The sequence below is a fragment of the Penicillium malachiteum genome (genome assembly GCF_028827825.1).
Source record: "Penicillium malachiteum strain IBT 17515 chromosome Unknown utg000001l:1.0-8184562.0:1.0-8186909.0, whole genome shotgun sequence".
Classification (NCBI taxonomy): domain Eukaryota; kingdom Fungi; phylum Ascomycota; class Eurotiomycetes; order Eurotiales; family Aspergillaceae; genus Penicillium; species Penicillium malachiteum.
In genome coordinates this window covers 4,279,789-4,297,122 of record NW_026643094.1, presented here as the reverse complement: position 1 = coordinate 4,297,122, position 17,334 = coordinate 4,279,789, and the positions used below count along the sequence as shown (strand labels likewise).

General features: G+C 47.4%; 9 protein-coding genes across 9 annotated transcripts; 3 read left to right on the top strand and 6 right to left on the bottom strand.

Moving 5' to 3' along the window:
• Positions 1 to 1,211: 1,211 nt before the first annotated feature.
• On the bottom strand, positions 1,212 to 3,742 carry N7483_001638 (uncharacterized protein; the record flags this gene model as incomplete). The annotated part of the gene is made up of 2 exons (XM_057085075.1): positions 1,212 to 2,609; positions 2,663 to 3,742. The coding sequence occupies 2 exons, from the start codon at positions 3,740 to 3,742 to the stop codon at positions 1,212 to 1,214; spliced, it is 2,478 nt and encodes an 825-aa protein (XP_056951224.1).
• Positions 3,743 to 4,020: 278 nt separating this feature from the next.
• Positions 4,021 to 4,296, top strand: N7483_001637 (uncharacterized protein; the record flags this gene model as incomplete). Its single annotated transcript, XM_057085074.1, has 1 exon — positions 4,021 to 4,296. The coding sequence occupies one exon, from the start codon at positions 4,021 to 4,023 to the stop codon at positions 4,294 to 4,296; it is 276 nt and encodes a 91-aa protein (XP_056951223.1).
• A 136-nt stretch (positions 4,297 to 4,432) lies between these two features.
• N7483_001636 (putative vacuolar morphogenesis protein AvaB) lies at positions 4,433 to 7,642 on the bottom strand (the record flags this gene model as incomplete). The annotated part of the gene is made up of 4 exons (XM_057085073.1): positions 4,433 to 4,493; positions 4,546 to 4,986; positions 5,039 to 5,147; positions 5,218 to 7,642. 4 exons carry the CDS (start codon positions 7,640 to 7,642, stop codon positions 4,433 to 4,435), a joined length of 3,036 nt encoding a protein of 1,011 aa, XP_056951222.1.
• A 694-nt stretch (positions 7,643 to 8,336) lies between these two features.
• N7483_001635 (uncharacterized protein) lies at positions 8,337 to 8,715 on the bottom strand (the record flags this gene model as incomplete). The annotated part of the gene is made up of 2 exons (XM_057085072.1): positions 8,337 to 8,522; positions 8,581 to 8,715. 2 exons carry the CDS (start codon positions 8,713 to 8,715, stop codon positions 8,337 to 8,339), a joined length of 321 nt encoding a protein of 106 aa, XP_056951221.1.
• Positions 8,716 to 8,936: 221 nt separating this feature from the next.
• N7483_001634 (uncharacterized protein) lies at positions 8,937 to 9,401 on the bottom strand (the record flags this gene model as incomplete). Its single annotated transcript, XM_057085071.1, has 1 exon — positions 8,937 to 9,401. The coding sequence occupies one exon, from the start codon at positions 9,399 to 9,401 to the stop codon at positions 8,937 to 8,939; it is 465 nt and encodes a 154-aa protein (XP_056951220.1).
• A 644-nt stretch (positions 9,402 to 10,045) lies between these two features.
• On the bottom strand, positions 10,046 to 11,514 carry N7483_001633 (bifunctional nucleoside/nucleotide kinase/histidine phosphatase family protein; the record flags this gene model as incomplete). The annotated part of the gene is made up of 3 exons (XM_057085070.1): positions 10,046 to 10,687; positions 10,759 to 11,345; positions 11,397 to 11,514. 3 exons carry the CDS (start codon positions 11,512 to 11,514, stop codon positions 10,046 to 10,048), a joined length of 1,347 nt encoding a protein of 448 aa, XP_056951219.1.
• Positions 11,515 to 11,752: 238 nt separating this feature from the next.
• N7483_001632 (uncharacterized protein) lies at positions 11,753 to 12,004 on the top strand (the record flags this gene model as incomplete). Its single annotated transcript, XM_057085069.1, has 1 exon — positions 11,753 to 12,004. One exon carries the CDS (start codon positions 11,753 to 11,755, stop codon positions 12,002 to 12,004), a length of 252 nt encoding a protein of 83 aa, XP_056951218.1.
• An 881-nt stretch (positions 12,005 to 12,885) lies between these two features.
• Positions 12,886 to 14,012, bottom strand: N7483_001631 (RNA-binding protein; the record flags this gene model as incomplete). The annotated part of the gene is made up of 4 exons (XM_057085068.1): positions 12,886 to 13,111; positions 13,173 to 13,562; positions 13,625 to 13,886; positions 13,973 to 14,012. The coding sequence occupies 4 exons, from the start codon at positions 14,010 to 14,012 to the stop codon at positions 12,886 to 12,888; spliced, it is 918 nt and encodes a 305-aa protein (XP_056951217.1).
• A 2,031-nt stretch (positions 14,013 to 16,043) lies between these two features.
• Positions 16,044 to 17,128, top strand: N7483_001630 (amidohydrolase family protein; the record flags this gene model as incomplete). Its single annotated transcript, XM_057085067.1, has 2 exons — positions 16,044 to 16,345; positions 16,414 to 17,128. The coding sequence occupies 2 exons, from the start codon at positions 16,044 to 16,046 to the stop codon at positions 17,126 to 17,128; spliced, it is 1,017 nt and encodes a 338-aa protein (XP_056951216.1).
• Between the last annotated feature and the right edge of the window lie 206 nt (positions 17,129 to 17,334).

Genomic DNA, 17,334 nt, shown 5'->3' with positions numbered 1-17,334 from the left:
GATGAAGAAAAATCAACCCATTTCCATAATGGGGCTAAATCTAACGCGAAAGTCTTAGTCTCCGCGCGATTATCGACTCGCACCGAAGATTTTTATCATGTCTAGCACCGACGGGGCAAGAATCCCGATTGGCAACCGACATATCGAATCCGATGCCGTGTTTGGGAACATGACCGTGTAAAGAGGGGCGCTGCAGCATTAGTGTGCTAGCTAGCAGGGTCCTAGACCCGCTTATTTGCGTATGACAATGTTGATTGCGCGCGCGGAAACCCATGTCGAACAGATCTGCACAATTCCCACGTAATTCCCGACAATTGAAACTGATAGTATCGGGATAAACGCTGATCCACTTATATTCATCGCATTAAGTGGATGATCTATGGCATGGATTGCCGGATCGACCCACGTTATCCACCGCTGAACCGATCATATTGAGCTTCTGGACGGCGACCCCGTACGAAGTACGGTTGGTTGCCCAGGTGTGGGTAGATATGAATGTGTTGTCTTGCAGGGATCTGTAGGGCTTATCTGGTTTAGCGAGGCATGGCCCCTATATTTCCAAGATTGTTTCAGGAGTGGATCCGCAGGATCAGGTCCTGAATTATGTACCTCGGTACAAATGATTCTTCAGCGCAAGATGACTCGGAACAATTTAGAGCGAAGAGCTTCGATGTTGGGAGATATACGCTGTAGATCCTAACAACCTAATGCGAATCACCAGTTGATGACTTTAAGCTTAAATTCGGCTTGGCCAATATGGAAATTACCGCTTTCCTAATATGATTACCGCCCAGGTGACTTTGTATACTGCCATGTGTTCTTTGATCTCGTCTAGGTAGAAGTGACGGTTCTTAGTAGCTGCTTCATACTCCGTATACTTAGGCTCATTCAACTTGAAGTTCAATTTAATGCCATGATTAAAAATCTGGAGCTATCGAACTCATATAAACTTCAAATTGAAACCCCCTGCAGCTATAGTTCGAGTCCATCTAAACATGCCTTTCCAAGGTTTGAGCCATAGGACGCAACGTTGTATAATTTCTACGTTGAACTACGTTGGACCATATCTCACGAATGTCGGTAGTATGAAATTTCACCATGCACTACTCATACAAGTCTCAGCTAAGCCGAAAGACAAACGAAAAACCCAACGCCAAGCACAAACGCCGTCCAGCCATCCCACCATCATAAGTCATAACGAAAAGAAACGATCAAAGAACACTCATTTCCCGGCGACCTGCACTACGCATACTCATTCCCGTACTCTGGCCACTCCAATCCGATGAAGAAGAGTCCCCACGATTCCTCGAGCCAATAGTACTGGGAGCTCCAACACTAATCCCAGCTGTTGTGAGGGATTCCCCATCATCGATGATGGGCGGAATAGACCCGCCAACCATAGCGGGACGAATCTTCGCGCCAACGAATCCACGCCTATCACGACCTGTGCGTCCTCGACCCAGCCAGTTGTGTTTAAGGGCTTTGCTGAGGACTTCGATTCGTTCTTGTGAAGCATCATCTGTTTGGACGCTAGCTAGAACGCTGACGCATTGAAGCATACGTCCGACAGTCTCTGTGATAACGTGAGAGGAATCAGTGGAGCCACTGCGGTGAATAATTGTTGGGCGTTGGTTCGAGGTTGGAGGTGAAGAAACGGATGAGAAGATCATGGGATCAGGGTTGGAGGATGTGTTCGAGGTGGCGCGACTACGGGAGTTACTGCTGCCAGGCCGTTGGTTGGCATTTGCCATAGCCAAAGCGCTCATTGAGTCAGATGAATAGCTGTCCGCGACAGTGCTGAGCAAGGTTGAAGATTGTGAGTTGTAGCTGCCGAGACCTGCATCTAGCGACGCAGCGGTGCCTGGGCGACCTCCAGCCCCGGTACTCTTAGATATCACACTGAGCATTGGGAATCCCGTATTAATGGTATCCAAACTGAGACTTGAGAAAGTGGCTTTGAGGGTCTCATAGCGATTCAAGATCATGCGATCTCGGAAAGCAATCAACACCAAATTCCGCACGTCAAGCGATCCGCCAGTCGGCAGTGCACCCCAGAATTCACGAGACTCACGAGGGGTCATCAATGATCCAACTCCCTTGAACTCGAGATCTAGCGGTAGGAAAACAGCCTGAATGAATGGGAGAATAGTTCCGAAGACCAGCATCCACACTTGGACCAAATGAGGAACAAGCTTTTCATTGGGAACCCCAATCAACGAACTATGATTGAGAGTAGCAAAGCCTGCCTCGAGTAGCTCTTGAAGATCCAAAATCAAAGCAGTAGGAGTGCGCTTCTGAACACAACGCTGCAAATGCACCAAGACCAGCTTGTTGAGATCCTCAATAGCAATTCGCACGTCTTCACCGTCAAATATGACGAGTAATTTTGCCTTCAAGAAATCCCATGCATCCTCCGGAGACATGTTATTTAGTCCAAACCCTTGAAGAGTCTCTCGTAGCACAGCTTCTCCCATTACACCCGACGAGCTGTTTAGAGATGACGGCCCAGCAAAGCCCGAGCCAGTGGTAGCGTTGCCATTTGCCACTGAATTCGCAAGCCATTCCGTATGTTCTGATTCAGCGAGAGCCTTCTCTTTCTCCTTTTCTTCCTTTTCTTCTCGCGCAGTGCTCGTCCGCCATGCAGCAAATCCAATCCACTGACAGATTTTCCGAACGTGGCTCCCGGTGCTGGAGTCGCGGGGCTAGTAAATGAATAAAGAGATTGAGGAGCGTTAGGGTCTGCAGGACGAGAATTACTCGACGCAGATGACAGAGGTAGGTTAAAGTGTTCGTCACGGTCCTTTAACTTGAGCTTCTGTCGTGATAAGAAATGATGCTTATGTTTATCCTTGTCCTTGGTATCCTTTTCTGGTGGTGGAGGTTTCTCCCCAGCCGGCACAACAGTGCTAACCGAGGCGTTGGAGAGGTTGTACATTGAAGAGTTATTCGAGGGTAGATCCGCCAGGCTAGTCGTAGATGCGCTGACCATGCGCGAGAGACCACCACCAATCTTACTCGGAGAGGGCAAACCACGATCCCGGCTGTATGGATCCGACTTGTCTCGACTTAGGACGATATGTTTCGGTTTTGAAAATAGCTTATTTTTCTTTTTCTTGCTCTCCGGTGGTTCCCCCGGTGGCTGGGAAGCTGCCCCAGCCCGCGGGAACACAACGTTGGCGGCTGTGGTGGCAACACTTGGAGGAGGCTGGTTGATTCGCAAAGGAGCAGGCATCAATGGTGGCGGTTGCTGAGTTGGGGAAGCACTGCCACTACGTCGTGTCTCCTCTGGTCTTTTGATCTGTTGCATAGCCGCCTGAGCGGCGATGCGGGAAGCCGACACTTGCGGCATCTGGTCAGACGAGGCGGTAGGTAGGGACGGTTCAAAGAACCCCTGCGAGGTGTGTCGAAATCTGTGTCTAGGCAGCTCGGTCGATGGGCCGCGCCCTGACGGACGACGTTCTTGAGGCATTCTAGCGGCGCGTTGGGGTGACGTGGTGGCTGAAGCAGATCGGTGTGGGGAGAAATAACCCCCTGGGGGTGGGTTGATTGGAGTAATGGGGGCGGCTGAAACGGTTGTCACATTGGACGAAGCATCACTACCCGATGACACGGGACGACCCAATTCGTCTTCGTCTGAATCGTCGTCGTCGTCGTCAGAGACCGGAGGAGGATGTCGATGGATCGGAGCGGGGACTTGTCGGGTCCGACCCGGAGAGTTGGGGGAACGAAAAGCAGGGTTCATTGCGACATGTTTAATTAGACCCTTACAATTATATATATAACCTTAGGCGACCAGGATATGAAAGAGAGGGTAAGAGTCAATAACTGCAAGTAACAAGGTTGTTTCAGAATGTTGAATGCCTAGTTTAACTGGTATCCACGATCAACAATCCCTTGAGCTGCTTTGGGTTTAGTCTCCCGATTGTTCTCTTTGGTCGATCTTTTCTACTTGAAACTCCCCCGCCACCTTTGCTCTGCCTATACACATAACCCAATCCCTCTCCACTGATTATTCCAATCATGGCTGCCAACACACTTCTAAAGGCTCTCTACACCGCTCCGGATACCACCAAGTCGTTTCACTTCACAATTCCGACTGCTTCATCTCAAGACCCCGCCGCAAAAGCAACCCACTTATCAGCATTACGAAGTGAAACACCGAAGCTTCAGGAGGAAATTAATGTCTACTTGACTGCCCGAATGGAAGAAGACAAGAAATCCCAGGGACAACTCTCAGAGAAGGAGGCTAAGGAGGAGGAAAATTACGGCGAAGAAGTAGTTGAAGATGATGCGTGATCGAGGTCATGATGCTTATAATGCTACAACTGGGTATCAAACAAAAAGACAAACCCCCTGCATGATGCACATGAAACTATGTGCCAAAGAAAAAAAAACCAAAAAGAAAGAAAAGAGAAAGAGAAACCCAATCAGACTACCTCGAGGTAGTAGTGCCTGCTACTCGGTTCGCACAGCCCAAATGAACAACAGTGTTGCTAGATTAAAGTCAGCACAAATTCAAATTTACAAGAACGGGGGTAACCTTACTCCGGGAACACATTGATCACACTACCTCCTAACCGCTTGTGACACACACCACAAATTCGTTCTTCGGTGATCGTAACGTGTCGGGCTCGGGTTCCACCTCCTCGAACATTCTCACCGAGTGTTAGTTGGGCCTCGGTCTGCATATCGCGTGCCTTACGCAGGCTCGCCACAATACGGGCCTCGTTGAAGACCGAGTTTGCGGCCCGCATGCGTCCCTTGAAATAGAATTCCAGTTCCTGAACGGATAGTGTCGCAGGGATTAAACCCAGGGCTGCATCTGCTGGTAACCGGGATCCATGCTTGGCGAGCACAGCAAGTGCGGGGCCATTCTGAGCTGGGTATCCGTGTGGTGGTGCGAGGTACATTGAGAGCAGTGTGAGATAGATGGACTGCTCTGGCTCTTTCTCTGTGGCTTCAGCCAGATGCACTTGGTTGCAGTACCTAGTTGATTCAATCAGACCATATATGCAAGGGGGACACAAAAAAAACTTACTCTTCCGCTTTTCCGTGATTTTCAAGCTTGAATACGTAGATCTCTAGCACTTGGCGGTGTTGGCCCATCTTGCTAAACACAATGGCTCGTGCCTCGTAGCATTCGGGGTCTGTTCAGTCAGCATATAGTTCGGGGATGATGAATGGTTGAAGCTGTAATCATGCACATGTGTGGCTTACCGTCACGATCTAGCTGGTCCAGAATCTTAGCTGGCGAATACTGCTCGCTGTCCTTGAGCATGTCCAGGAATTTATTTTTAACCTCGATGTCCGATTTGTCTGCTCTAAGCTGGTCAAGGTATAAAACCAAAAGCCGCTGGTGCAAATCTGGGGTCATATCATTCCACTCGTGGATGACATGCTCGAGGTATCTAACAGCAAGTTTAGAGTCAACGCTTTGCAAAAATGTCAAGACTCGTGGACGAGGTAAGGTTTCGGCGTTCTCAGTATCGGTCAAGAAGATCTCCATACCAAGTTCTTCGTCTGTTAGTAGAGGCCATTCTCCAAATTCAATAATCAAATCGATTTGGTCTGGCGGAAGATTCTGCAGATAGGCAACGGTACGTGTTGGACCGGTGAGTGGTCCAGCTTCTCCTTGCCCAAAGCGTTGGAGCAATTCCAAAGCTTGGCGATGCAGTCTTTTGCCATATAGGAAGTCGATCAGATCGTTATATCGACCGGTCTCTTCCAGTCGTTCCATAACCACTTCCGGGTCGCAGAAGTTGGCAATGCGGAATAGAGACCCCGCAAGGGAAGGCGTAGCATACATGTGTGCACGGAACAATGTTGTATCGACTAGGCGCGCCTTGTCACGAATCGCATCCAGAAACTCTTCGGCAGATGGAAAGTCGAGGAGCTTCAAAACAGAGTCACTAGCTTCATCCTTTGCGTCCGTTGGCGCAGGCGCTTTAAGAGAGCCATCTTGGCCCAGGAATCTTTGGAAGCGCCGACGAACATCTGCCAAGTATCCCTGAAGTTCGCGAACAGCATTCTTAAGATCTTTTTCTTCGTCTCGAGTATCTCGGACTTCTCGAACACTGACTGTATCGCTACTTTCATCAGTCCTGCGCAGGAAGGACTGGACTGAGTGGGCATAAAGCGATGATGTCGGCCCACCATTCGCTCCATTGGCTCCATTGGCTCCATTAGCTCCATTAGCCCCGTTGGTGGTTTGAACATCAGAGCAACCATCAGCCTGAGCTCCATTGAGCTTTGGATCGGAGGACCTGGGGTCTGATCCATTCTGACTATTCTGCTCTGGGACGGCTGAAAGATCACCAGCAATAGACTTAGGATAAAGACGAATGACTGTCTCAGGGGCCGCTGCAACTTCTGTGAATAAATCCAAAGAGTCTCGATATTTGCGCAACGCAAACAAGCTTTGCGCTTTTTCAAGCTGCGCGGCGCGAAGTCGACCTGGCTTGTCTCGCAGGAGCGCATCCTCCAACATCCCCAGGAGACTGATAGCCTCATCCAAGTAGCCCTTTTCAACCAAAGTATCAATCTGTGTGTCGTAGCTTAAAGCCTCCATCCGCCAGATCGTGCGATCGCTGCCAACCAAGAACCCTTTGCCAGCATGTGCAAGACTGATATTCGGCTGGGGAATGTGCAGGATATTTGCAGCAGGAAGAGGAATCGATTGCAAAAGTGACAATGTCTCTGGATTGCGAACCTCCAGTACACCTTTAGCAGTATCATGCAAAGCCAAAAGAAACGGATACGAGTAGCCAATTTCCACAGGAGCATGACTCCAGGGAATCTGTCGTCGTCCAAGTGACTGGCCCTCCACATCAATGAAATTGGTATTCACATCCTTGGCCAATAATATCTGTCCCTCGAGTAGTCTTGTAGCTAATGGCTTCGGTACCATTCCTCCCATTCCAATATAACTCATGCTCGCTGCGCCAACTCCTGTAAACCGACCGGGCTCCTCAACACTCCCGGGACTCGGCAGTTCAGTCACTTGGCCATTTTCGATATCCACCATCACGAAACTCGATCCCAGCCCCACAACCAATCGTGTGGCAGATACCCAAGTGAGAGTCTTAATCCCGCTCACTAAGCTTACTTCCGTGGTATTCGGCTCCAGCTCCATATCCCGCCACACCCACATCAGGATCTTCCTTTTGACCGCAACGGCCAATCTGGAAACGATAGCTGGGACATGGGTATCGGGGTCATTAATGACATTCGAGGTAATGGCAAACGCCGAAGCGCCTTTCGTCTGTGAAAGCTGTTCCTGGAGGTCGTAGGTCTGAGAGTCATGTAGAAAGACATAACCACCTGAAAGCGAAACAATGATATGCGCCTCCTTAACCAGAGCCAGCTGCTCGATCTTGTACCGGGCGAACTTCTCCAACTCTCGGAGTAACTCGGTCTTCCCGTCGTCGGTTACGCGGTAGATGCGGAGTGTGCCATTGTTTAGGCCGGCGAGAAGTCGGTCGCCGTAGGCTAGGATGGAGTCGATTCGGGATTTGTCGCGAGGTTTCAGCTCGACCAGGGGTCTGGCCGTGAATGCGGATAACATCGCGCACCGGCAGGGGTCAATTTGTCCCTCTGCCTCGCTGGGCTCCTTAGTGTTTGCGGTGTCGAGAAGCTCCGCCATGTGACGTCTTTGCTGAGTCATCTTTCTTCATGCCTGAGGCAGAAACAATCTATCCTTGATCAATCGCGTCATTAATTCCCCCTTCAGTGAACCCACTATCTTCCGCGTTTAAAATATTTCTTTGAGCTTCTTCTGCCAGTGATTGAATAGAGTAGCGGGAGCAGCAGAATCTACAATGTCTCGGATATATAATGGCAAAATCTCAAAATCTCTGATAGTAAGCGTTTTCCTCAAAAGAGGCGAATTCTTCTTATGCCGTGATGCGGACTGCTCCGAGTCTTACCAGCATGATGACATAGACACCTCGCAGCTATTCGTCTTCTATTGCTCTTATCCGACTCCTTAAGCTGGGTGTTTAAGTGAACTCTACCCAGTCTCCTAATGATATTCATTGAATGTTTAATGGAAGATCGGAATAGCTATCCGAGGTGGAAAACTATGTAGTAGCACCTCGTAAGAGATACATATGGAGGCTTCCAAGGTTCTTCAACGTTTTGATTAAGCAATTAGCGGCGTCAAGACAAATCATTCAACCTCTGAAGCCCATGTGCAAGGGTCTGCATTACCAGCTAGATAGCATCAGATGATAGTAGAATATCATCATCCTTAGCTTGCGAGTCTTAGCCACATTCAAATTGATTCCATCGTTAAGATCTTGCCAGTGGCAACCCTTGGGCAAGCTAAGACTGTCCATTCACCTATTTGGTACTCGAGTTTCGACTATTTCACTCAAATAGTACCGAAGAAACAGTTCTCTTGTCGCCGGACTTTGCGCCTCGAAGTCCCAGATCTCCGAATGCTGTATGCTGACCTTTGTCCCGTCATACGTGGCTTGTAGGATTCTCCCGTGGTTTGGCACCATATAGGTAAAAGCCAATACCTGAGAATGCCATTTGTTAGCCTCTGTATTCATGCTATGCTTCTCTCGGAAAACTTACAGGGAGAATTTGATTCTTATCCCAGCCTCCATTGAGTTCCTTGAATGTTAAAGCAAATGAAATAGCACAGATCTCCTGATCCGTTAAATGAGATTGGGCGTCAATCTCGTAGATATTTGTGATGATAGAAACCATCATGTGTGGCTGGCTACTGGTATAATTTTCGTGTTCATAGTATGAGACGTGACCAGTAGAGGTCAAATCTGGCCAACATCTATCGACAGTTGATTTCCTGGAAAGGTCTTGTGTTAGTTTAACCAGATATGGATTAAGAATGATACTGGTGACTTGCTGCAAAAACTGAGAAGGTCTCAAAGATTAGAGATAAGGCCTCCCTGATTTTGGGGACTCATCAATTAAATCCTCATTAATGTCTTCCCAAATTGCGTTAGATCGATGGTACCAAGCCTTCTCGGTAAAATAGGAATGTTTGCGCCAGGCCACTTGAACCCTCGCCAGTCAAATTCATCCTCTCCACGATTTTCTCCTATGCGGCATTTGCCTTCTTGTTCTTCCTTTATGTATTCATCGCTAGTCTTGCAAGGCTTTGCAAGACAATCCTGGTATTCGGGGACGGGGGGATCAACTGTGTATTTTTGAAATAGCTTCTCAGGATGAGGTTTGAAAAAGCATAGTTCAAATTGAAGCTCACCATCGGATATCTTAACTGGAGACGACTCCACTCCCAAAGCCTTCAGATCGTTGGATTTAAAGAAACAAGATGTATATTCTTGCTCACTGTGGACAAGATCGTAGAGATTCTTGAGTATCGGGCCGCTGTTGAAGCGAGACAATATCCCGTCATCGATTTTGAAATCCATTTTGACAAAGAAGACAAGAAGAAAAAATATTTCTAGAATATCGACTGAAGGTAGTGAGGTTTTGTTGATGAAGAATTATTTTTGGTAGTTGGAAGGAATAAAGCAGAGGAAACGGAGAGGTGCCGGGTTCTGGAAATGGCGCCGGTGCTATCCTGAGTTAAACCAACCTTCAAATATTGGAATTGGTGTAAAATAAACTTTCAACAGAACATATAAGGCTTAGTCCCAGTTGCCGCTTACTTTTTGAACGAATGAGAGAGCTGTTCAGGTGTTATATATCAAGTTCGAGTCAGAGTACCACAGGCACCCTATAGTAGCTTCTCATGGACGTCCACCCAAGACTTCAATGTTCGGATATCTATGTAATATTTGAAAGCACCATCACGATCTTTCAATGTTCTAAGGACTCGAAATCTAGATATGGCAGCATTAATGGAAGAAAATTGGATAAGAATATTCTGAGTTTTTTTGGATTTTTTAATTAAAACGAACAAACAATAACAATATTTTTGGTATCTGAAAAAAAGGAAAGAACAGTCACTTAAAGTGACAAAAAGAAACCCATAAAAACCGCCACAAACGCCGGTCATGCACCTCAACAGTGAAGTCCAAAGGGCTCCACCGCCATCTCAGTTGCGTGGGACCTAGTGTCCCCCAGCGGGAAACTCCTGGTGGGTAGCCGAAGTACCCTTACCACGCCAAGTCGAGACAGCCGGGATGTCGGCCTTGAAGCGCTTCTCGTCGGTTCCATAGGCGCCAGGAGTAAGCTTGATGAGGGTGTGAAGAGGCACCTCCATCCAGGGCGAATTCTCCTGGGGAATGTTCATGAAGTAAGCGTAAATGCAGCGCAGAACAGCCTGGTGGGTAACGATGATGACGTTCTCGCTACGCTCGAGTTCCATGATGATAGGCTCCAGGCGAATAACGACATCGCGGTAGGATTCACCTCCACGGTAACGGTAGTTGTACTTGTCGTCGTCGCGGGCCTTGAAGTCCTCGGGGTACTTCTCAGAGATCTCCTGGTAAGTCAGGCCGTCGCAAACGCCAGAGTCCAACTCGTCGAGAGCCTTCCACTCGAGCTTCTCGAAACCGGTCTCGGTCTTCAGGTGGCGGGCGGTTTGAATGGTGCGGCGCAGAGTCGAGGTCCAGATGACGATCTTGGTGTTCTCGGGGATTCCGGACTTGCGCATCAGCTCGGGAAGAGCGCTAGCGTAGGCTTCACCTCGCTCAGAGATGCTGGAGTCACCACCAATGCGACCAGTCAGGTTGTACTGGGATTCACCGTGCTATAGGACTTTTATCAGTTTTTATTCACCATGTGGGAATTTTTCACCTCAGTTGAAGGGGGAAAACGTACACGAGAGAGCCAAATGGAGCGGGGCTTGATGTGCAGGTTCTGGATGTAGTACACCAGACGGCTGGACAGGTAATCCTTGATTTGGTTGATGATAACGGTAGAGCCCACGTTGATCAGCTTGACATATGGGTAGCTCTTCTCATCCTCACCGATGGTCTCATAGACCTTCTGGTAGTTGCCGATGCGCTTGCGGAAGTCGGAAACGGCCAACTCAGGGTCCTGGCCCTTGTAGTCGGGAGAGGTGGTCTTGACCTCGAGGATGTTGTTCATGATGAGGTCCTCATCATCGCAGATAGACTCAACAAACAGAGTCTCGATGCCTGCAGCGGCACACTCCTGGGCGATCCACTTGCGACGCTCCTTGGTTGAATTGGTGGCGTCAAGGATAGACACGACACCCTTGTCCTTCTTGAACCACTGGAGCATGTCAGACATGGCGGCCTGGGCAGCAGCTCGGCGCATGCGCTCGCCCTCCTCATTGTGAGGGTCGAAGAAAGTAGCCTGAGGCTGGGGTGTGTTGTTACGCCGGTAGTTACCAACGTTGAAAACACGAGCTGGAATACCAACCCAGCCTAGGTAACGCATAGCTGTGGCAATGTTAGTACGTGTTAAACACGTGTATCGGTGAGTCAACTTACCTTTGCCGGCGATGAGGCTTTTGCCACGGGCCGGGAGGCCAACCATGACGACACATATCTTGGAGGTGTCGGACTGTTCATTGACAGGTAAGTAAATGCAGGGCTTTGGCAACGGCATGGTGGACAAAGCAGATTGGAGAGAAAGCAATGAGAAGAATGGGGTTGGACAAAGGATAGAAAGGGCAAGCATGCACAAGTGCAGGCCAGGAGAAACGTGAAGGAGGAAAAGAGGAAGAAGAAGAAATTCAAAACAGAAGAAGACTAAATAGTCACAGCAGAGTGACACGTAGGCCGTGAGATCAACAATATTGAATGTGATCAACGATGCGATCTCAGGCCGCGAGATCAACGATGCGATGCGATTGACTGTGATCAACGATGCGATCTTAGGCCACGAAATCAACGATGCGATTGATACTGTGATCAACGATGCGATCTTAGGCCACGAGATCAAAGATACGATTGCCAGTATGATCAATGATGTGATTAACAGTATTATCAAAAATACTGTATTGATCTCGAGGGCTAAACGATGCAATCTAAACGATGCGATCTCCAAGGCCAACGATTTGATCAGAACGATGCGATCTCCAGACAGAATCATGTGATCTGCAATATGCGATTTCAAAGCTAAGAAATGCGATCTGGGAAATCTATCGCCATGGCGATGGTTCGTTGACAGCATCGAGTCATCGCGGCCTGGTAGTACTTGACGACGACAAAGGTAAACGTTGACAAACGTTGACGACATAAGCGTGTGGAGGACAAGCATCTCGGCAATGCCCCTTCAAATGTCCCATATAGAAAATACAAGATCGAACAGCAGTAACCCTTATAGAGAGGCCATGACATGAAAGATTCTAGCATATCTAGGTTTTCTTCTTTTTTACATGCTGATCCGAACATAGCCTTCGGGCTAGTTCAAACATAGGGGGACAAGGATGTTCAAAAATCCGGGGAAGTAGGGCAAAAACAGGGGGCCAGAAAATTAGAACTCACGCTAGCTAGGAACACTTTGTGTTGCGACTGACTCCGAATAGTACTTCCTGAAGACATGATTGCGAATTTGATGATCGGAAGGAATAGGGACAATATTCCGACCCGAGGCCGGAGGGAGAGAAGTAGGACACGACTTCAAGCATGCAGCAAAATAGTATAAACAATATCCAAGGGATTTGGAAAAGGCAGTTCTTCAAATATAGTTTTCAGAGGCAAGATAAAATCCAAAACGAAAAAGAAACGGATTATAGAGAAGAGAAAAAGCAAGATGATCATGCGGTGAGTCTGGAATCGGAATGGGTTGGGGCTCCACTATCGAGGAACTAACGTCATCTGATCAATGAAAATGTTCTGGATCTTCAACTTCAACTTGGAAATCTTTCTATATTTGATGCTAATATTGAATTCAATGCTTTTCTATCTATATATCCTCTATGCAAAACTCCTTTTTTTTTAGTCATACCATCATGATCGTCACGATCATCAAGTTCTATACTTCAGCCTCGGAGGAACTAGGGCGTTCTTCAGGCTTAGTAGTAGTACCCCGCGCCCGAGACACACGGATCGGCCCACCCCAAGGTCCTTGCTTTCCATTGAGAGTGTCCATGGCCCGTTGAGCCTCTTCCACGCTGCTCAAATCCACAAACAGATAATAGTGCTCTCCAGGATCGAATCGCTTAGCGGGGTGCGGGGTGAACAGCTTGCTAACTTTCTCACTGCGGGGCATATCAGCGGGGAGTTCAAAATGACCATGATATCCAAATGGGAGGGACTTACACTTTGTATCCTTGGAAGAAAGCCTTGATATGGGCTTCCACAACTTCAGGCTCGGCCACACGAGGTAATCCACCCACATACACTCGCTGACTGGCATCGGAGTTGATGGAGTTGGTGGGGTTAATGTTGAACTTGATAGGGCTCTCACCCTCGGGACGACGCCAACGATCCAATCCAAAGGGTGATCGCTGCTGCTGTTGCTGCTGCTCACTAGCACGCTCTGCTGATGACTTAGCCACACCGGGCTTAATCTTAACAGGACGACCCAGCAAATCCTTCCCATCCAAATCGATCATGGCTCGCTCCGCATCCTCTTTTGTGTTCAAGTCGACGAAGCAGTAGGAGGGATTCCGGCCGGTAAATGGGTCAATGGCAATATCAATGCGCTCGCTATCAAGGTTTACACTCAGCAAGGCTGAATCGCCAGCAAAGGATGATAAAGATGTCCATACATAGGGAATTGGGCGGCTGTGAAGATGGCCTGCACATCTTCCAACTTGGCCGTGTACGGCATGTTGCCTACATACAGACGACGACCCTCGGAGATTGCTTGGGGCACATGTGATCCAGGACGACTAAACGCGGAGCGAGAGGTATTGGTTCGTGGGGAGGGAGACACAGGCTGAGGACTTTCTTCGCCCTTCATACGCCAATTGGCAGAGTTGAATGAACGACCATTGGTTCGGACACCTTGGTAAGGAGTTCGAGGAGCTACTTGTTAAAGGAAGTGTCAGCCAATGATCTCTGTAATTTGCAGTTTTTATTTTCTAGTAGTGGGATGATTCCTGCTATGCACACACTTTGTTGCTCCTCTGGTCTAGGGATCTCGACATCGGCCATGGTCTGGGGGGGTTTAGTAATGGAGTTTTTTCACAGGATGAAAACGGTAAGTCTCTTACTGAAAATTTTCAATTTTTTTAATGAAAAAAAGCACTTTAGAAAAGCTACCGAAGATAATGAAGCTTGACACTTTTTTTTGTTTGCGAGTGCAAACAGTGCAAACTTGAACGAGGGATCCACCATCCACTATTTAATTTTTCTTTGCTCTTCGCTTCTTCATGATTTTTTCTTTTTTCTAAACAATCTGACATGGATCAGCTTGTCCTTTAGTCATTGATCTTCAATTGACCTTGGTCAATTCTATCATGGCCTTCTACACCAGTTTCCAGCAGCATTGAGCAAGCATATCCGACGCTTCGTCTGCTTTCCCATGTAACGCTAGCATATATTGGCAAGTATTCCATGGGAAAGCGCGCGAAGAGATATCGTTTGTCTTGATGCTGCTATACGCGACCCAATTGAAAATCTCAATTGGGTCGCAGGCAGTCAAAACGTGAGTATCATCGCATCTTCCTTTCCACTCTTATGATGAAGTACAAATCCACACAGACCTGTTCTGAATTCCATTGAGGATAAAAATTACGGTTAACAACTACTATCTGATCGAGTCTCTTACTGTGTTTTCAATTCAACACTATTTTTGATCGTTGCTAATGATCTTCAAGTGCAGGACTATTTCCGATCGATTCGATCTCAAGTTATAGCTACCGGCCAGCTTGCCTATCATCTTTATACAATTAATTTCATTTTATTTTTTACATATTGGTTTCAAACCCTCTCGTAAATCCCTCGTAGGCCATGGATTATCTCTATTGAGATCTAACGATCCTATTCCACCCCGTAGATCTCTGTCATGATGTTTAATAGGGCATACCTAGTATTTCAAGGCTGAGTTATCACAATTTTAGGCCTTAAATCCCCCAGTTGACTTCCCGAGGTCCTCAAAAAACCTTGGAAATGCTGCTACTAGTAGTACAGGCAATCTACTAGTACCTTTGGAAGAGACGACTCGGAAATACAACTTCAAGTTGAAATCGAACATCGAAATCATATTTCAAGGTTAGATGTTCATATAACAACTTTTCAACTGTTAAGACGGATTCATCTAAGCATAACCATCCCCTCATGATGCAGTAATTTCATCTAATATCATAGTATAATTACTAGCTTTGAAGCATGGGATAATTTTGAGAAGAGATCCAATTTTCAGTTCCAGTTGGAACTACTTTGTACTGAGTAACTTCTCTTTAGACGTATCTCACGCTCTACTTAGGTCATATGTAGTAGTAAGTATGCACTTGGATGGAGGAAACGTCTTAGACTGAACTTGAACCCCGCTAAATAGTTCCACAACAGAGCTCATAAAGGAATAGAATCGATTTTGTGTAATATTCTGTTGCCTCGTATGACCGTCGAATAGATTCGGCAAGCACATATGTTGACTCGGATATGCATGCAAGTGGGTGCATTGGATGAGGTTTCTCCCGCGTAGTACAGAGGCCGAATCTTGACTGAACTGAATAACTGTACTACTATAGACTCCAGATTAATATCAGTCTCGGAAGATCGGATAAGTCAACCTTAATAGTGTAAGCCTCATTCAATTTACCCTACTGCACTCACTTCTCCCTCGACATAGTAAATGTATACCGTCGGATAGTAATCGGCTCCGCAAACCTGCAATGATCAGGTGTGGGGAAGTGTCGATCCCGCCAGAGCTCCAGGTTTCGAGCCGCTGCAGCGGACCGCCGTCGGATAAGGAGCCGACATAATGAGCATCCGATGTACAAGTAGCTACAGCAGAAATAATGACTAGTACCTTGTGAGATGAAACTCAGTCATGGTGCTTCGTAGTTCAAGTTCCGAAGGTGCGGGGCAAGCAACTGCGGAGTCAAGTATAAAACACCGTGACCCCAAAAGTGATGTAGACATCTCCCCTCACTCAGACCTTAAAGCTCTCCTCAACTTTAAACTCGGAGGTTTACAATAAAACTTGAGTACCACCTAAAATAAGCTCCATACTCAAATAAAATGCTTGGAAAAATCGCCCTCGAAGAGGCCTTCGCGCTTCCCCGCTTCCAAGAAAAGACAAGATGGTGGGCCGGTCTCTTCGCCACTGATGTCGACAAGCACGTTGCAGAGATCACAGATGTGGATTCCATTCGATTGAACTTCGCCGAAAAGCACGGCGTCGGACTCCAGATTCTCTCCTACACCGCACCAGGTGTACAGGATATTTGGGATCCTAAGGATGCGCAGGCACTTGCTGTGGAGATTAATGACTATATCGCTGAGCGGGTGCAGGCTCACCCGGATCGATTTGCTGCTTTTGCGTGAGTTCTCCCTTTTCGCATACACACGCACATACTTCATGTATTTGATTCGTTGCTAATTCATCCAGAACTCTCTCCATGCACGATCCCAATGAAGCAGCTCAAGAACTCCGCCGCTGTGTAACAAAGTACGGGTTCCTCGGTGCTTTGGTAAACGATACCCAACGTGCCGGAGCCGATGGTGACGATATGATCTTCTACGATAACGAGAAATGGGATATCTTCTGGGAAACCTGTACCGAACTCGATGTCCCTCTATACCTGCACCCGCGTAACCCCACCGGCACAATCTACGAGAAGCTCTGGGCGGATCGGAAATGGCTTGTTGGACCTCCTCTTTCCTTTGCCCAGGGTGTTAGTCTCCATGCACTCGGAATGGTCACAAATGGTGTCTTTGATAGACATCCTAAGTTGCAGATTATTCTCGGTCACCTGGGTGAACATATTCCCTTCGATATGTGGAGAATTAACCACTGGTTTGAGGATCGGAAGAAGTTGCTAGGTCTGCAGGAGACCTGCAAGAAGACTATTCGGGAGTACTTTGCGCAGAATCTGTGGATTACTACTTCTGGTCATTTCTCGACGCCTACACTGCACTTTTGTATGACTGAGGTTGGGGCTGACCGGATTCTTTTCTCTATTGATTATCCGTTTGAGAATTTCGAGGACGCTTGTGATTGGTTTGATTCAGCTGAGTTGTCGGATATTGATCGGTTGAAGATTGGCAGGGAGAATGCTAAGAAGCTTTTCAAGTTGGGTGCTTATAAGGATAGCAATGCTTGAGATGTATAGTATCTATTAGTATTATTATGTCTACGTTATGAGGAATTCAAAATTCGAACAATTTGAATCTTTTTTTTTTTGCTTTTTTTTTTCTTTTCACCCTTGGTACGAAATATAGCAGGGACTTTGGACAATAGGCCCATCTTTCATTCTTCGTACCGGCATGCCTTCACCCCGTCGCTCATTTCCCTGCGTTTCAATTCCCC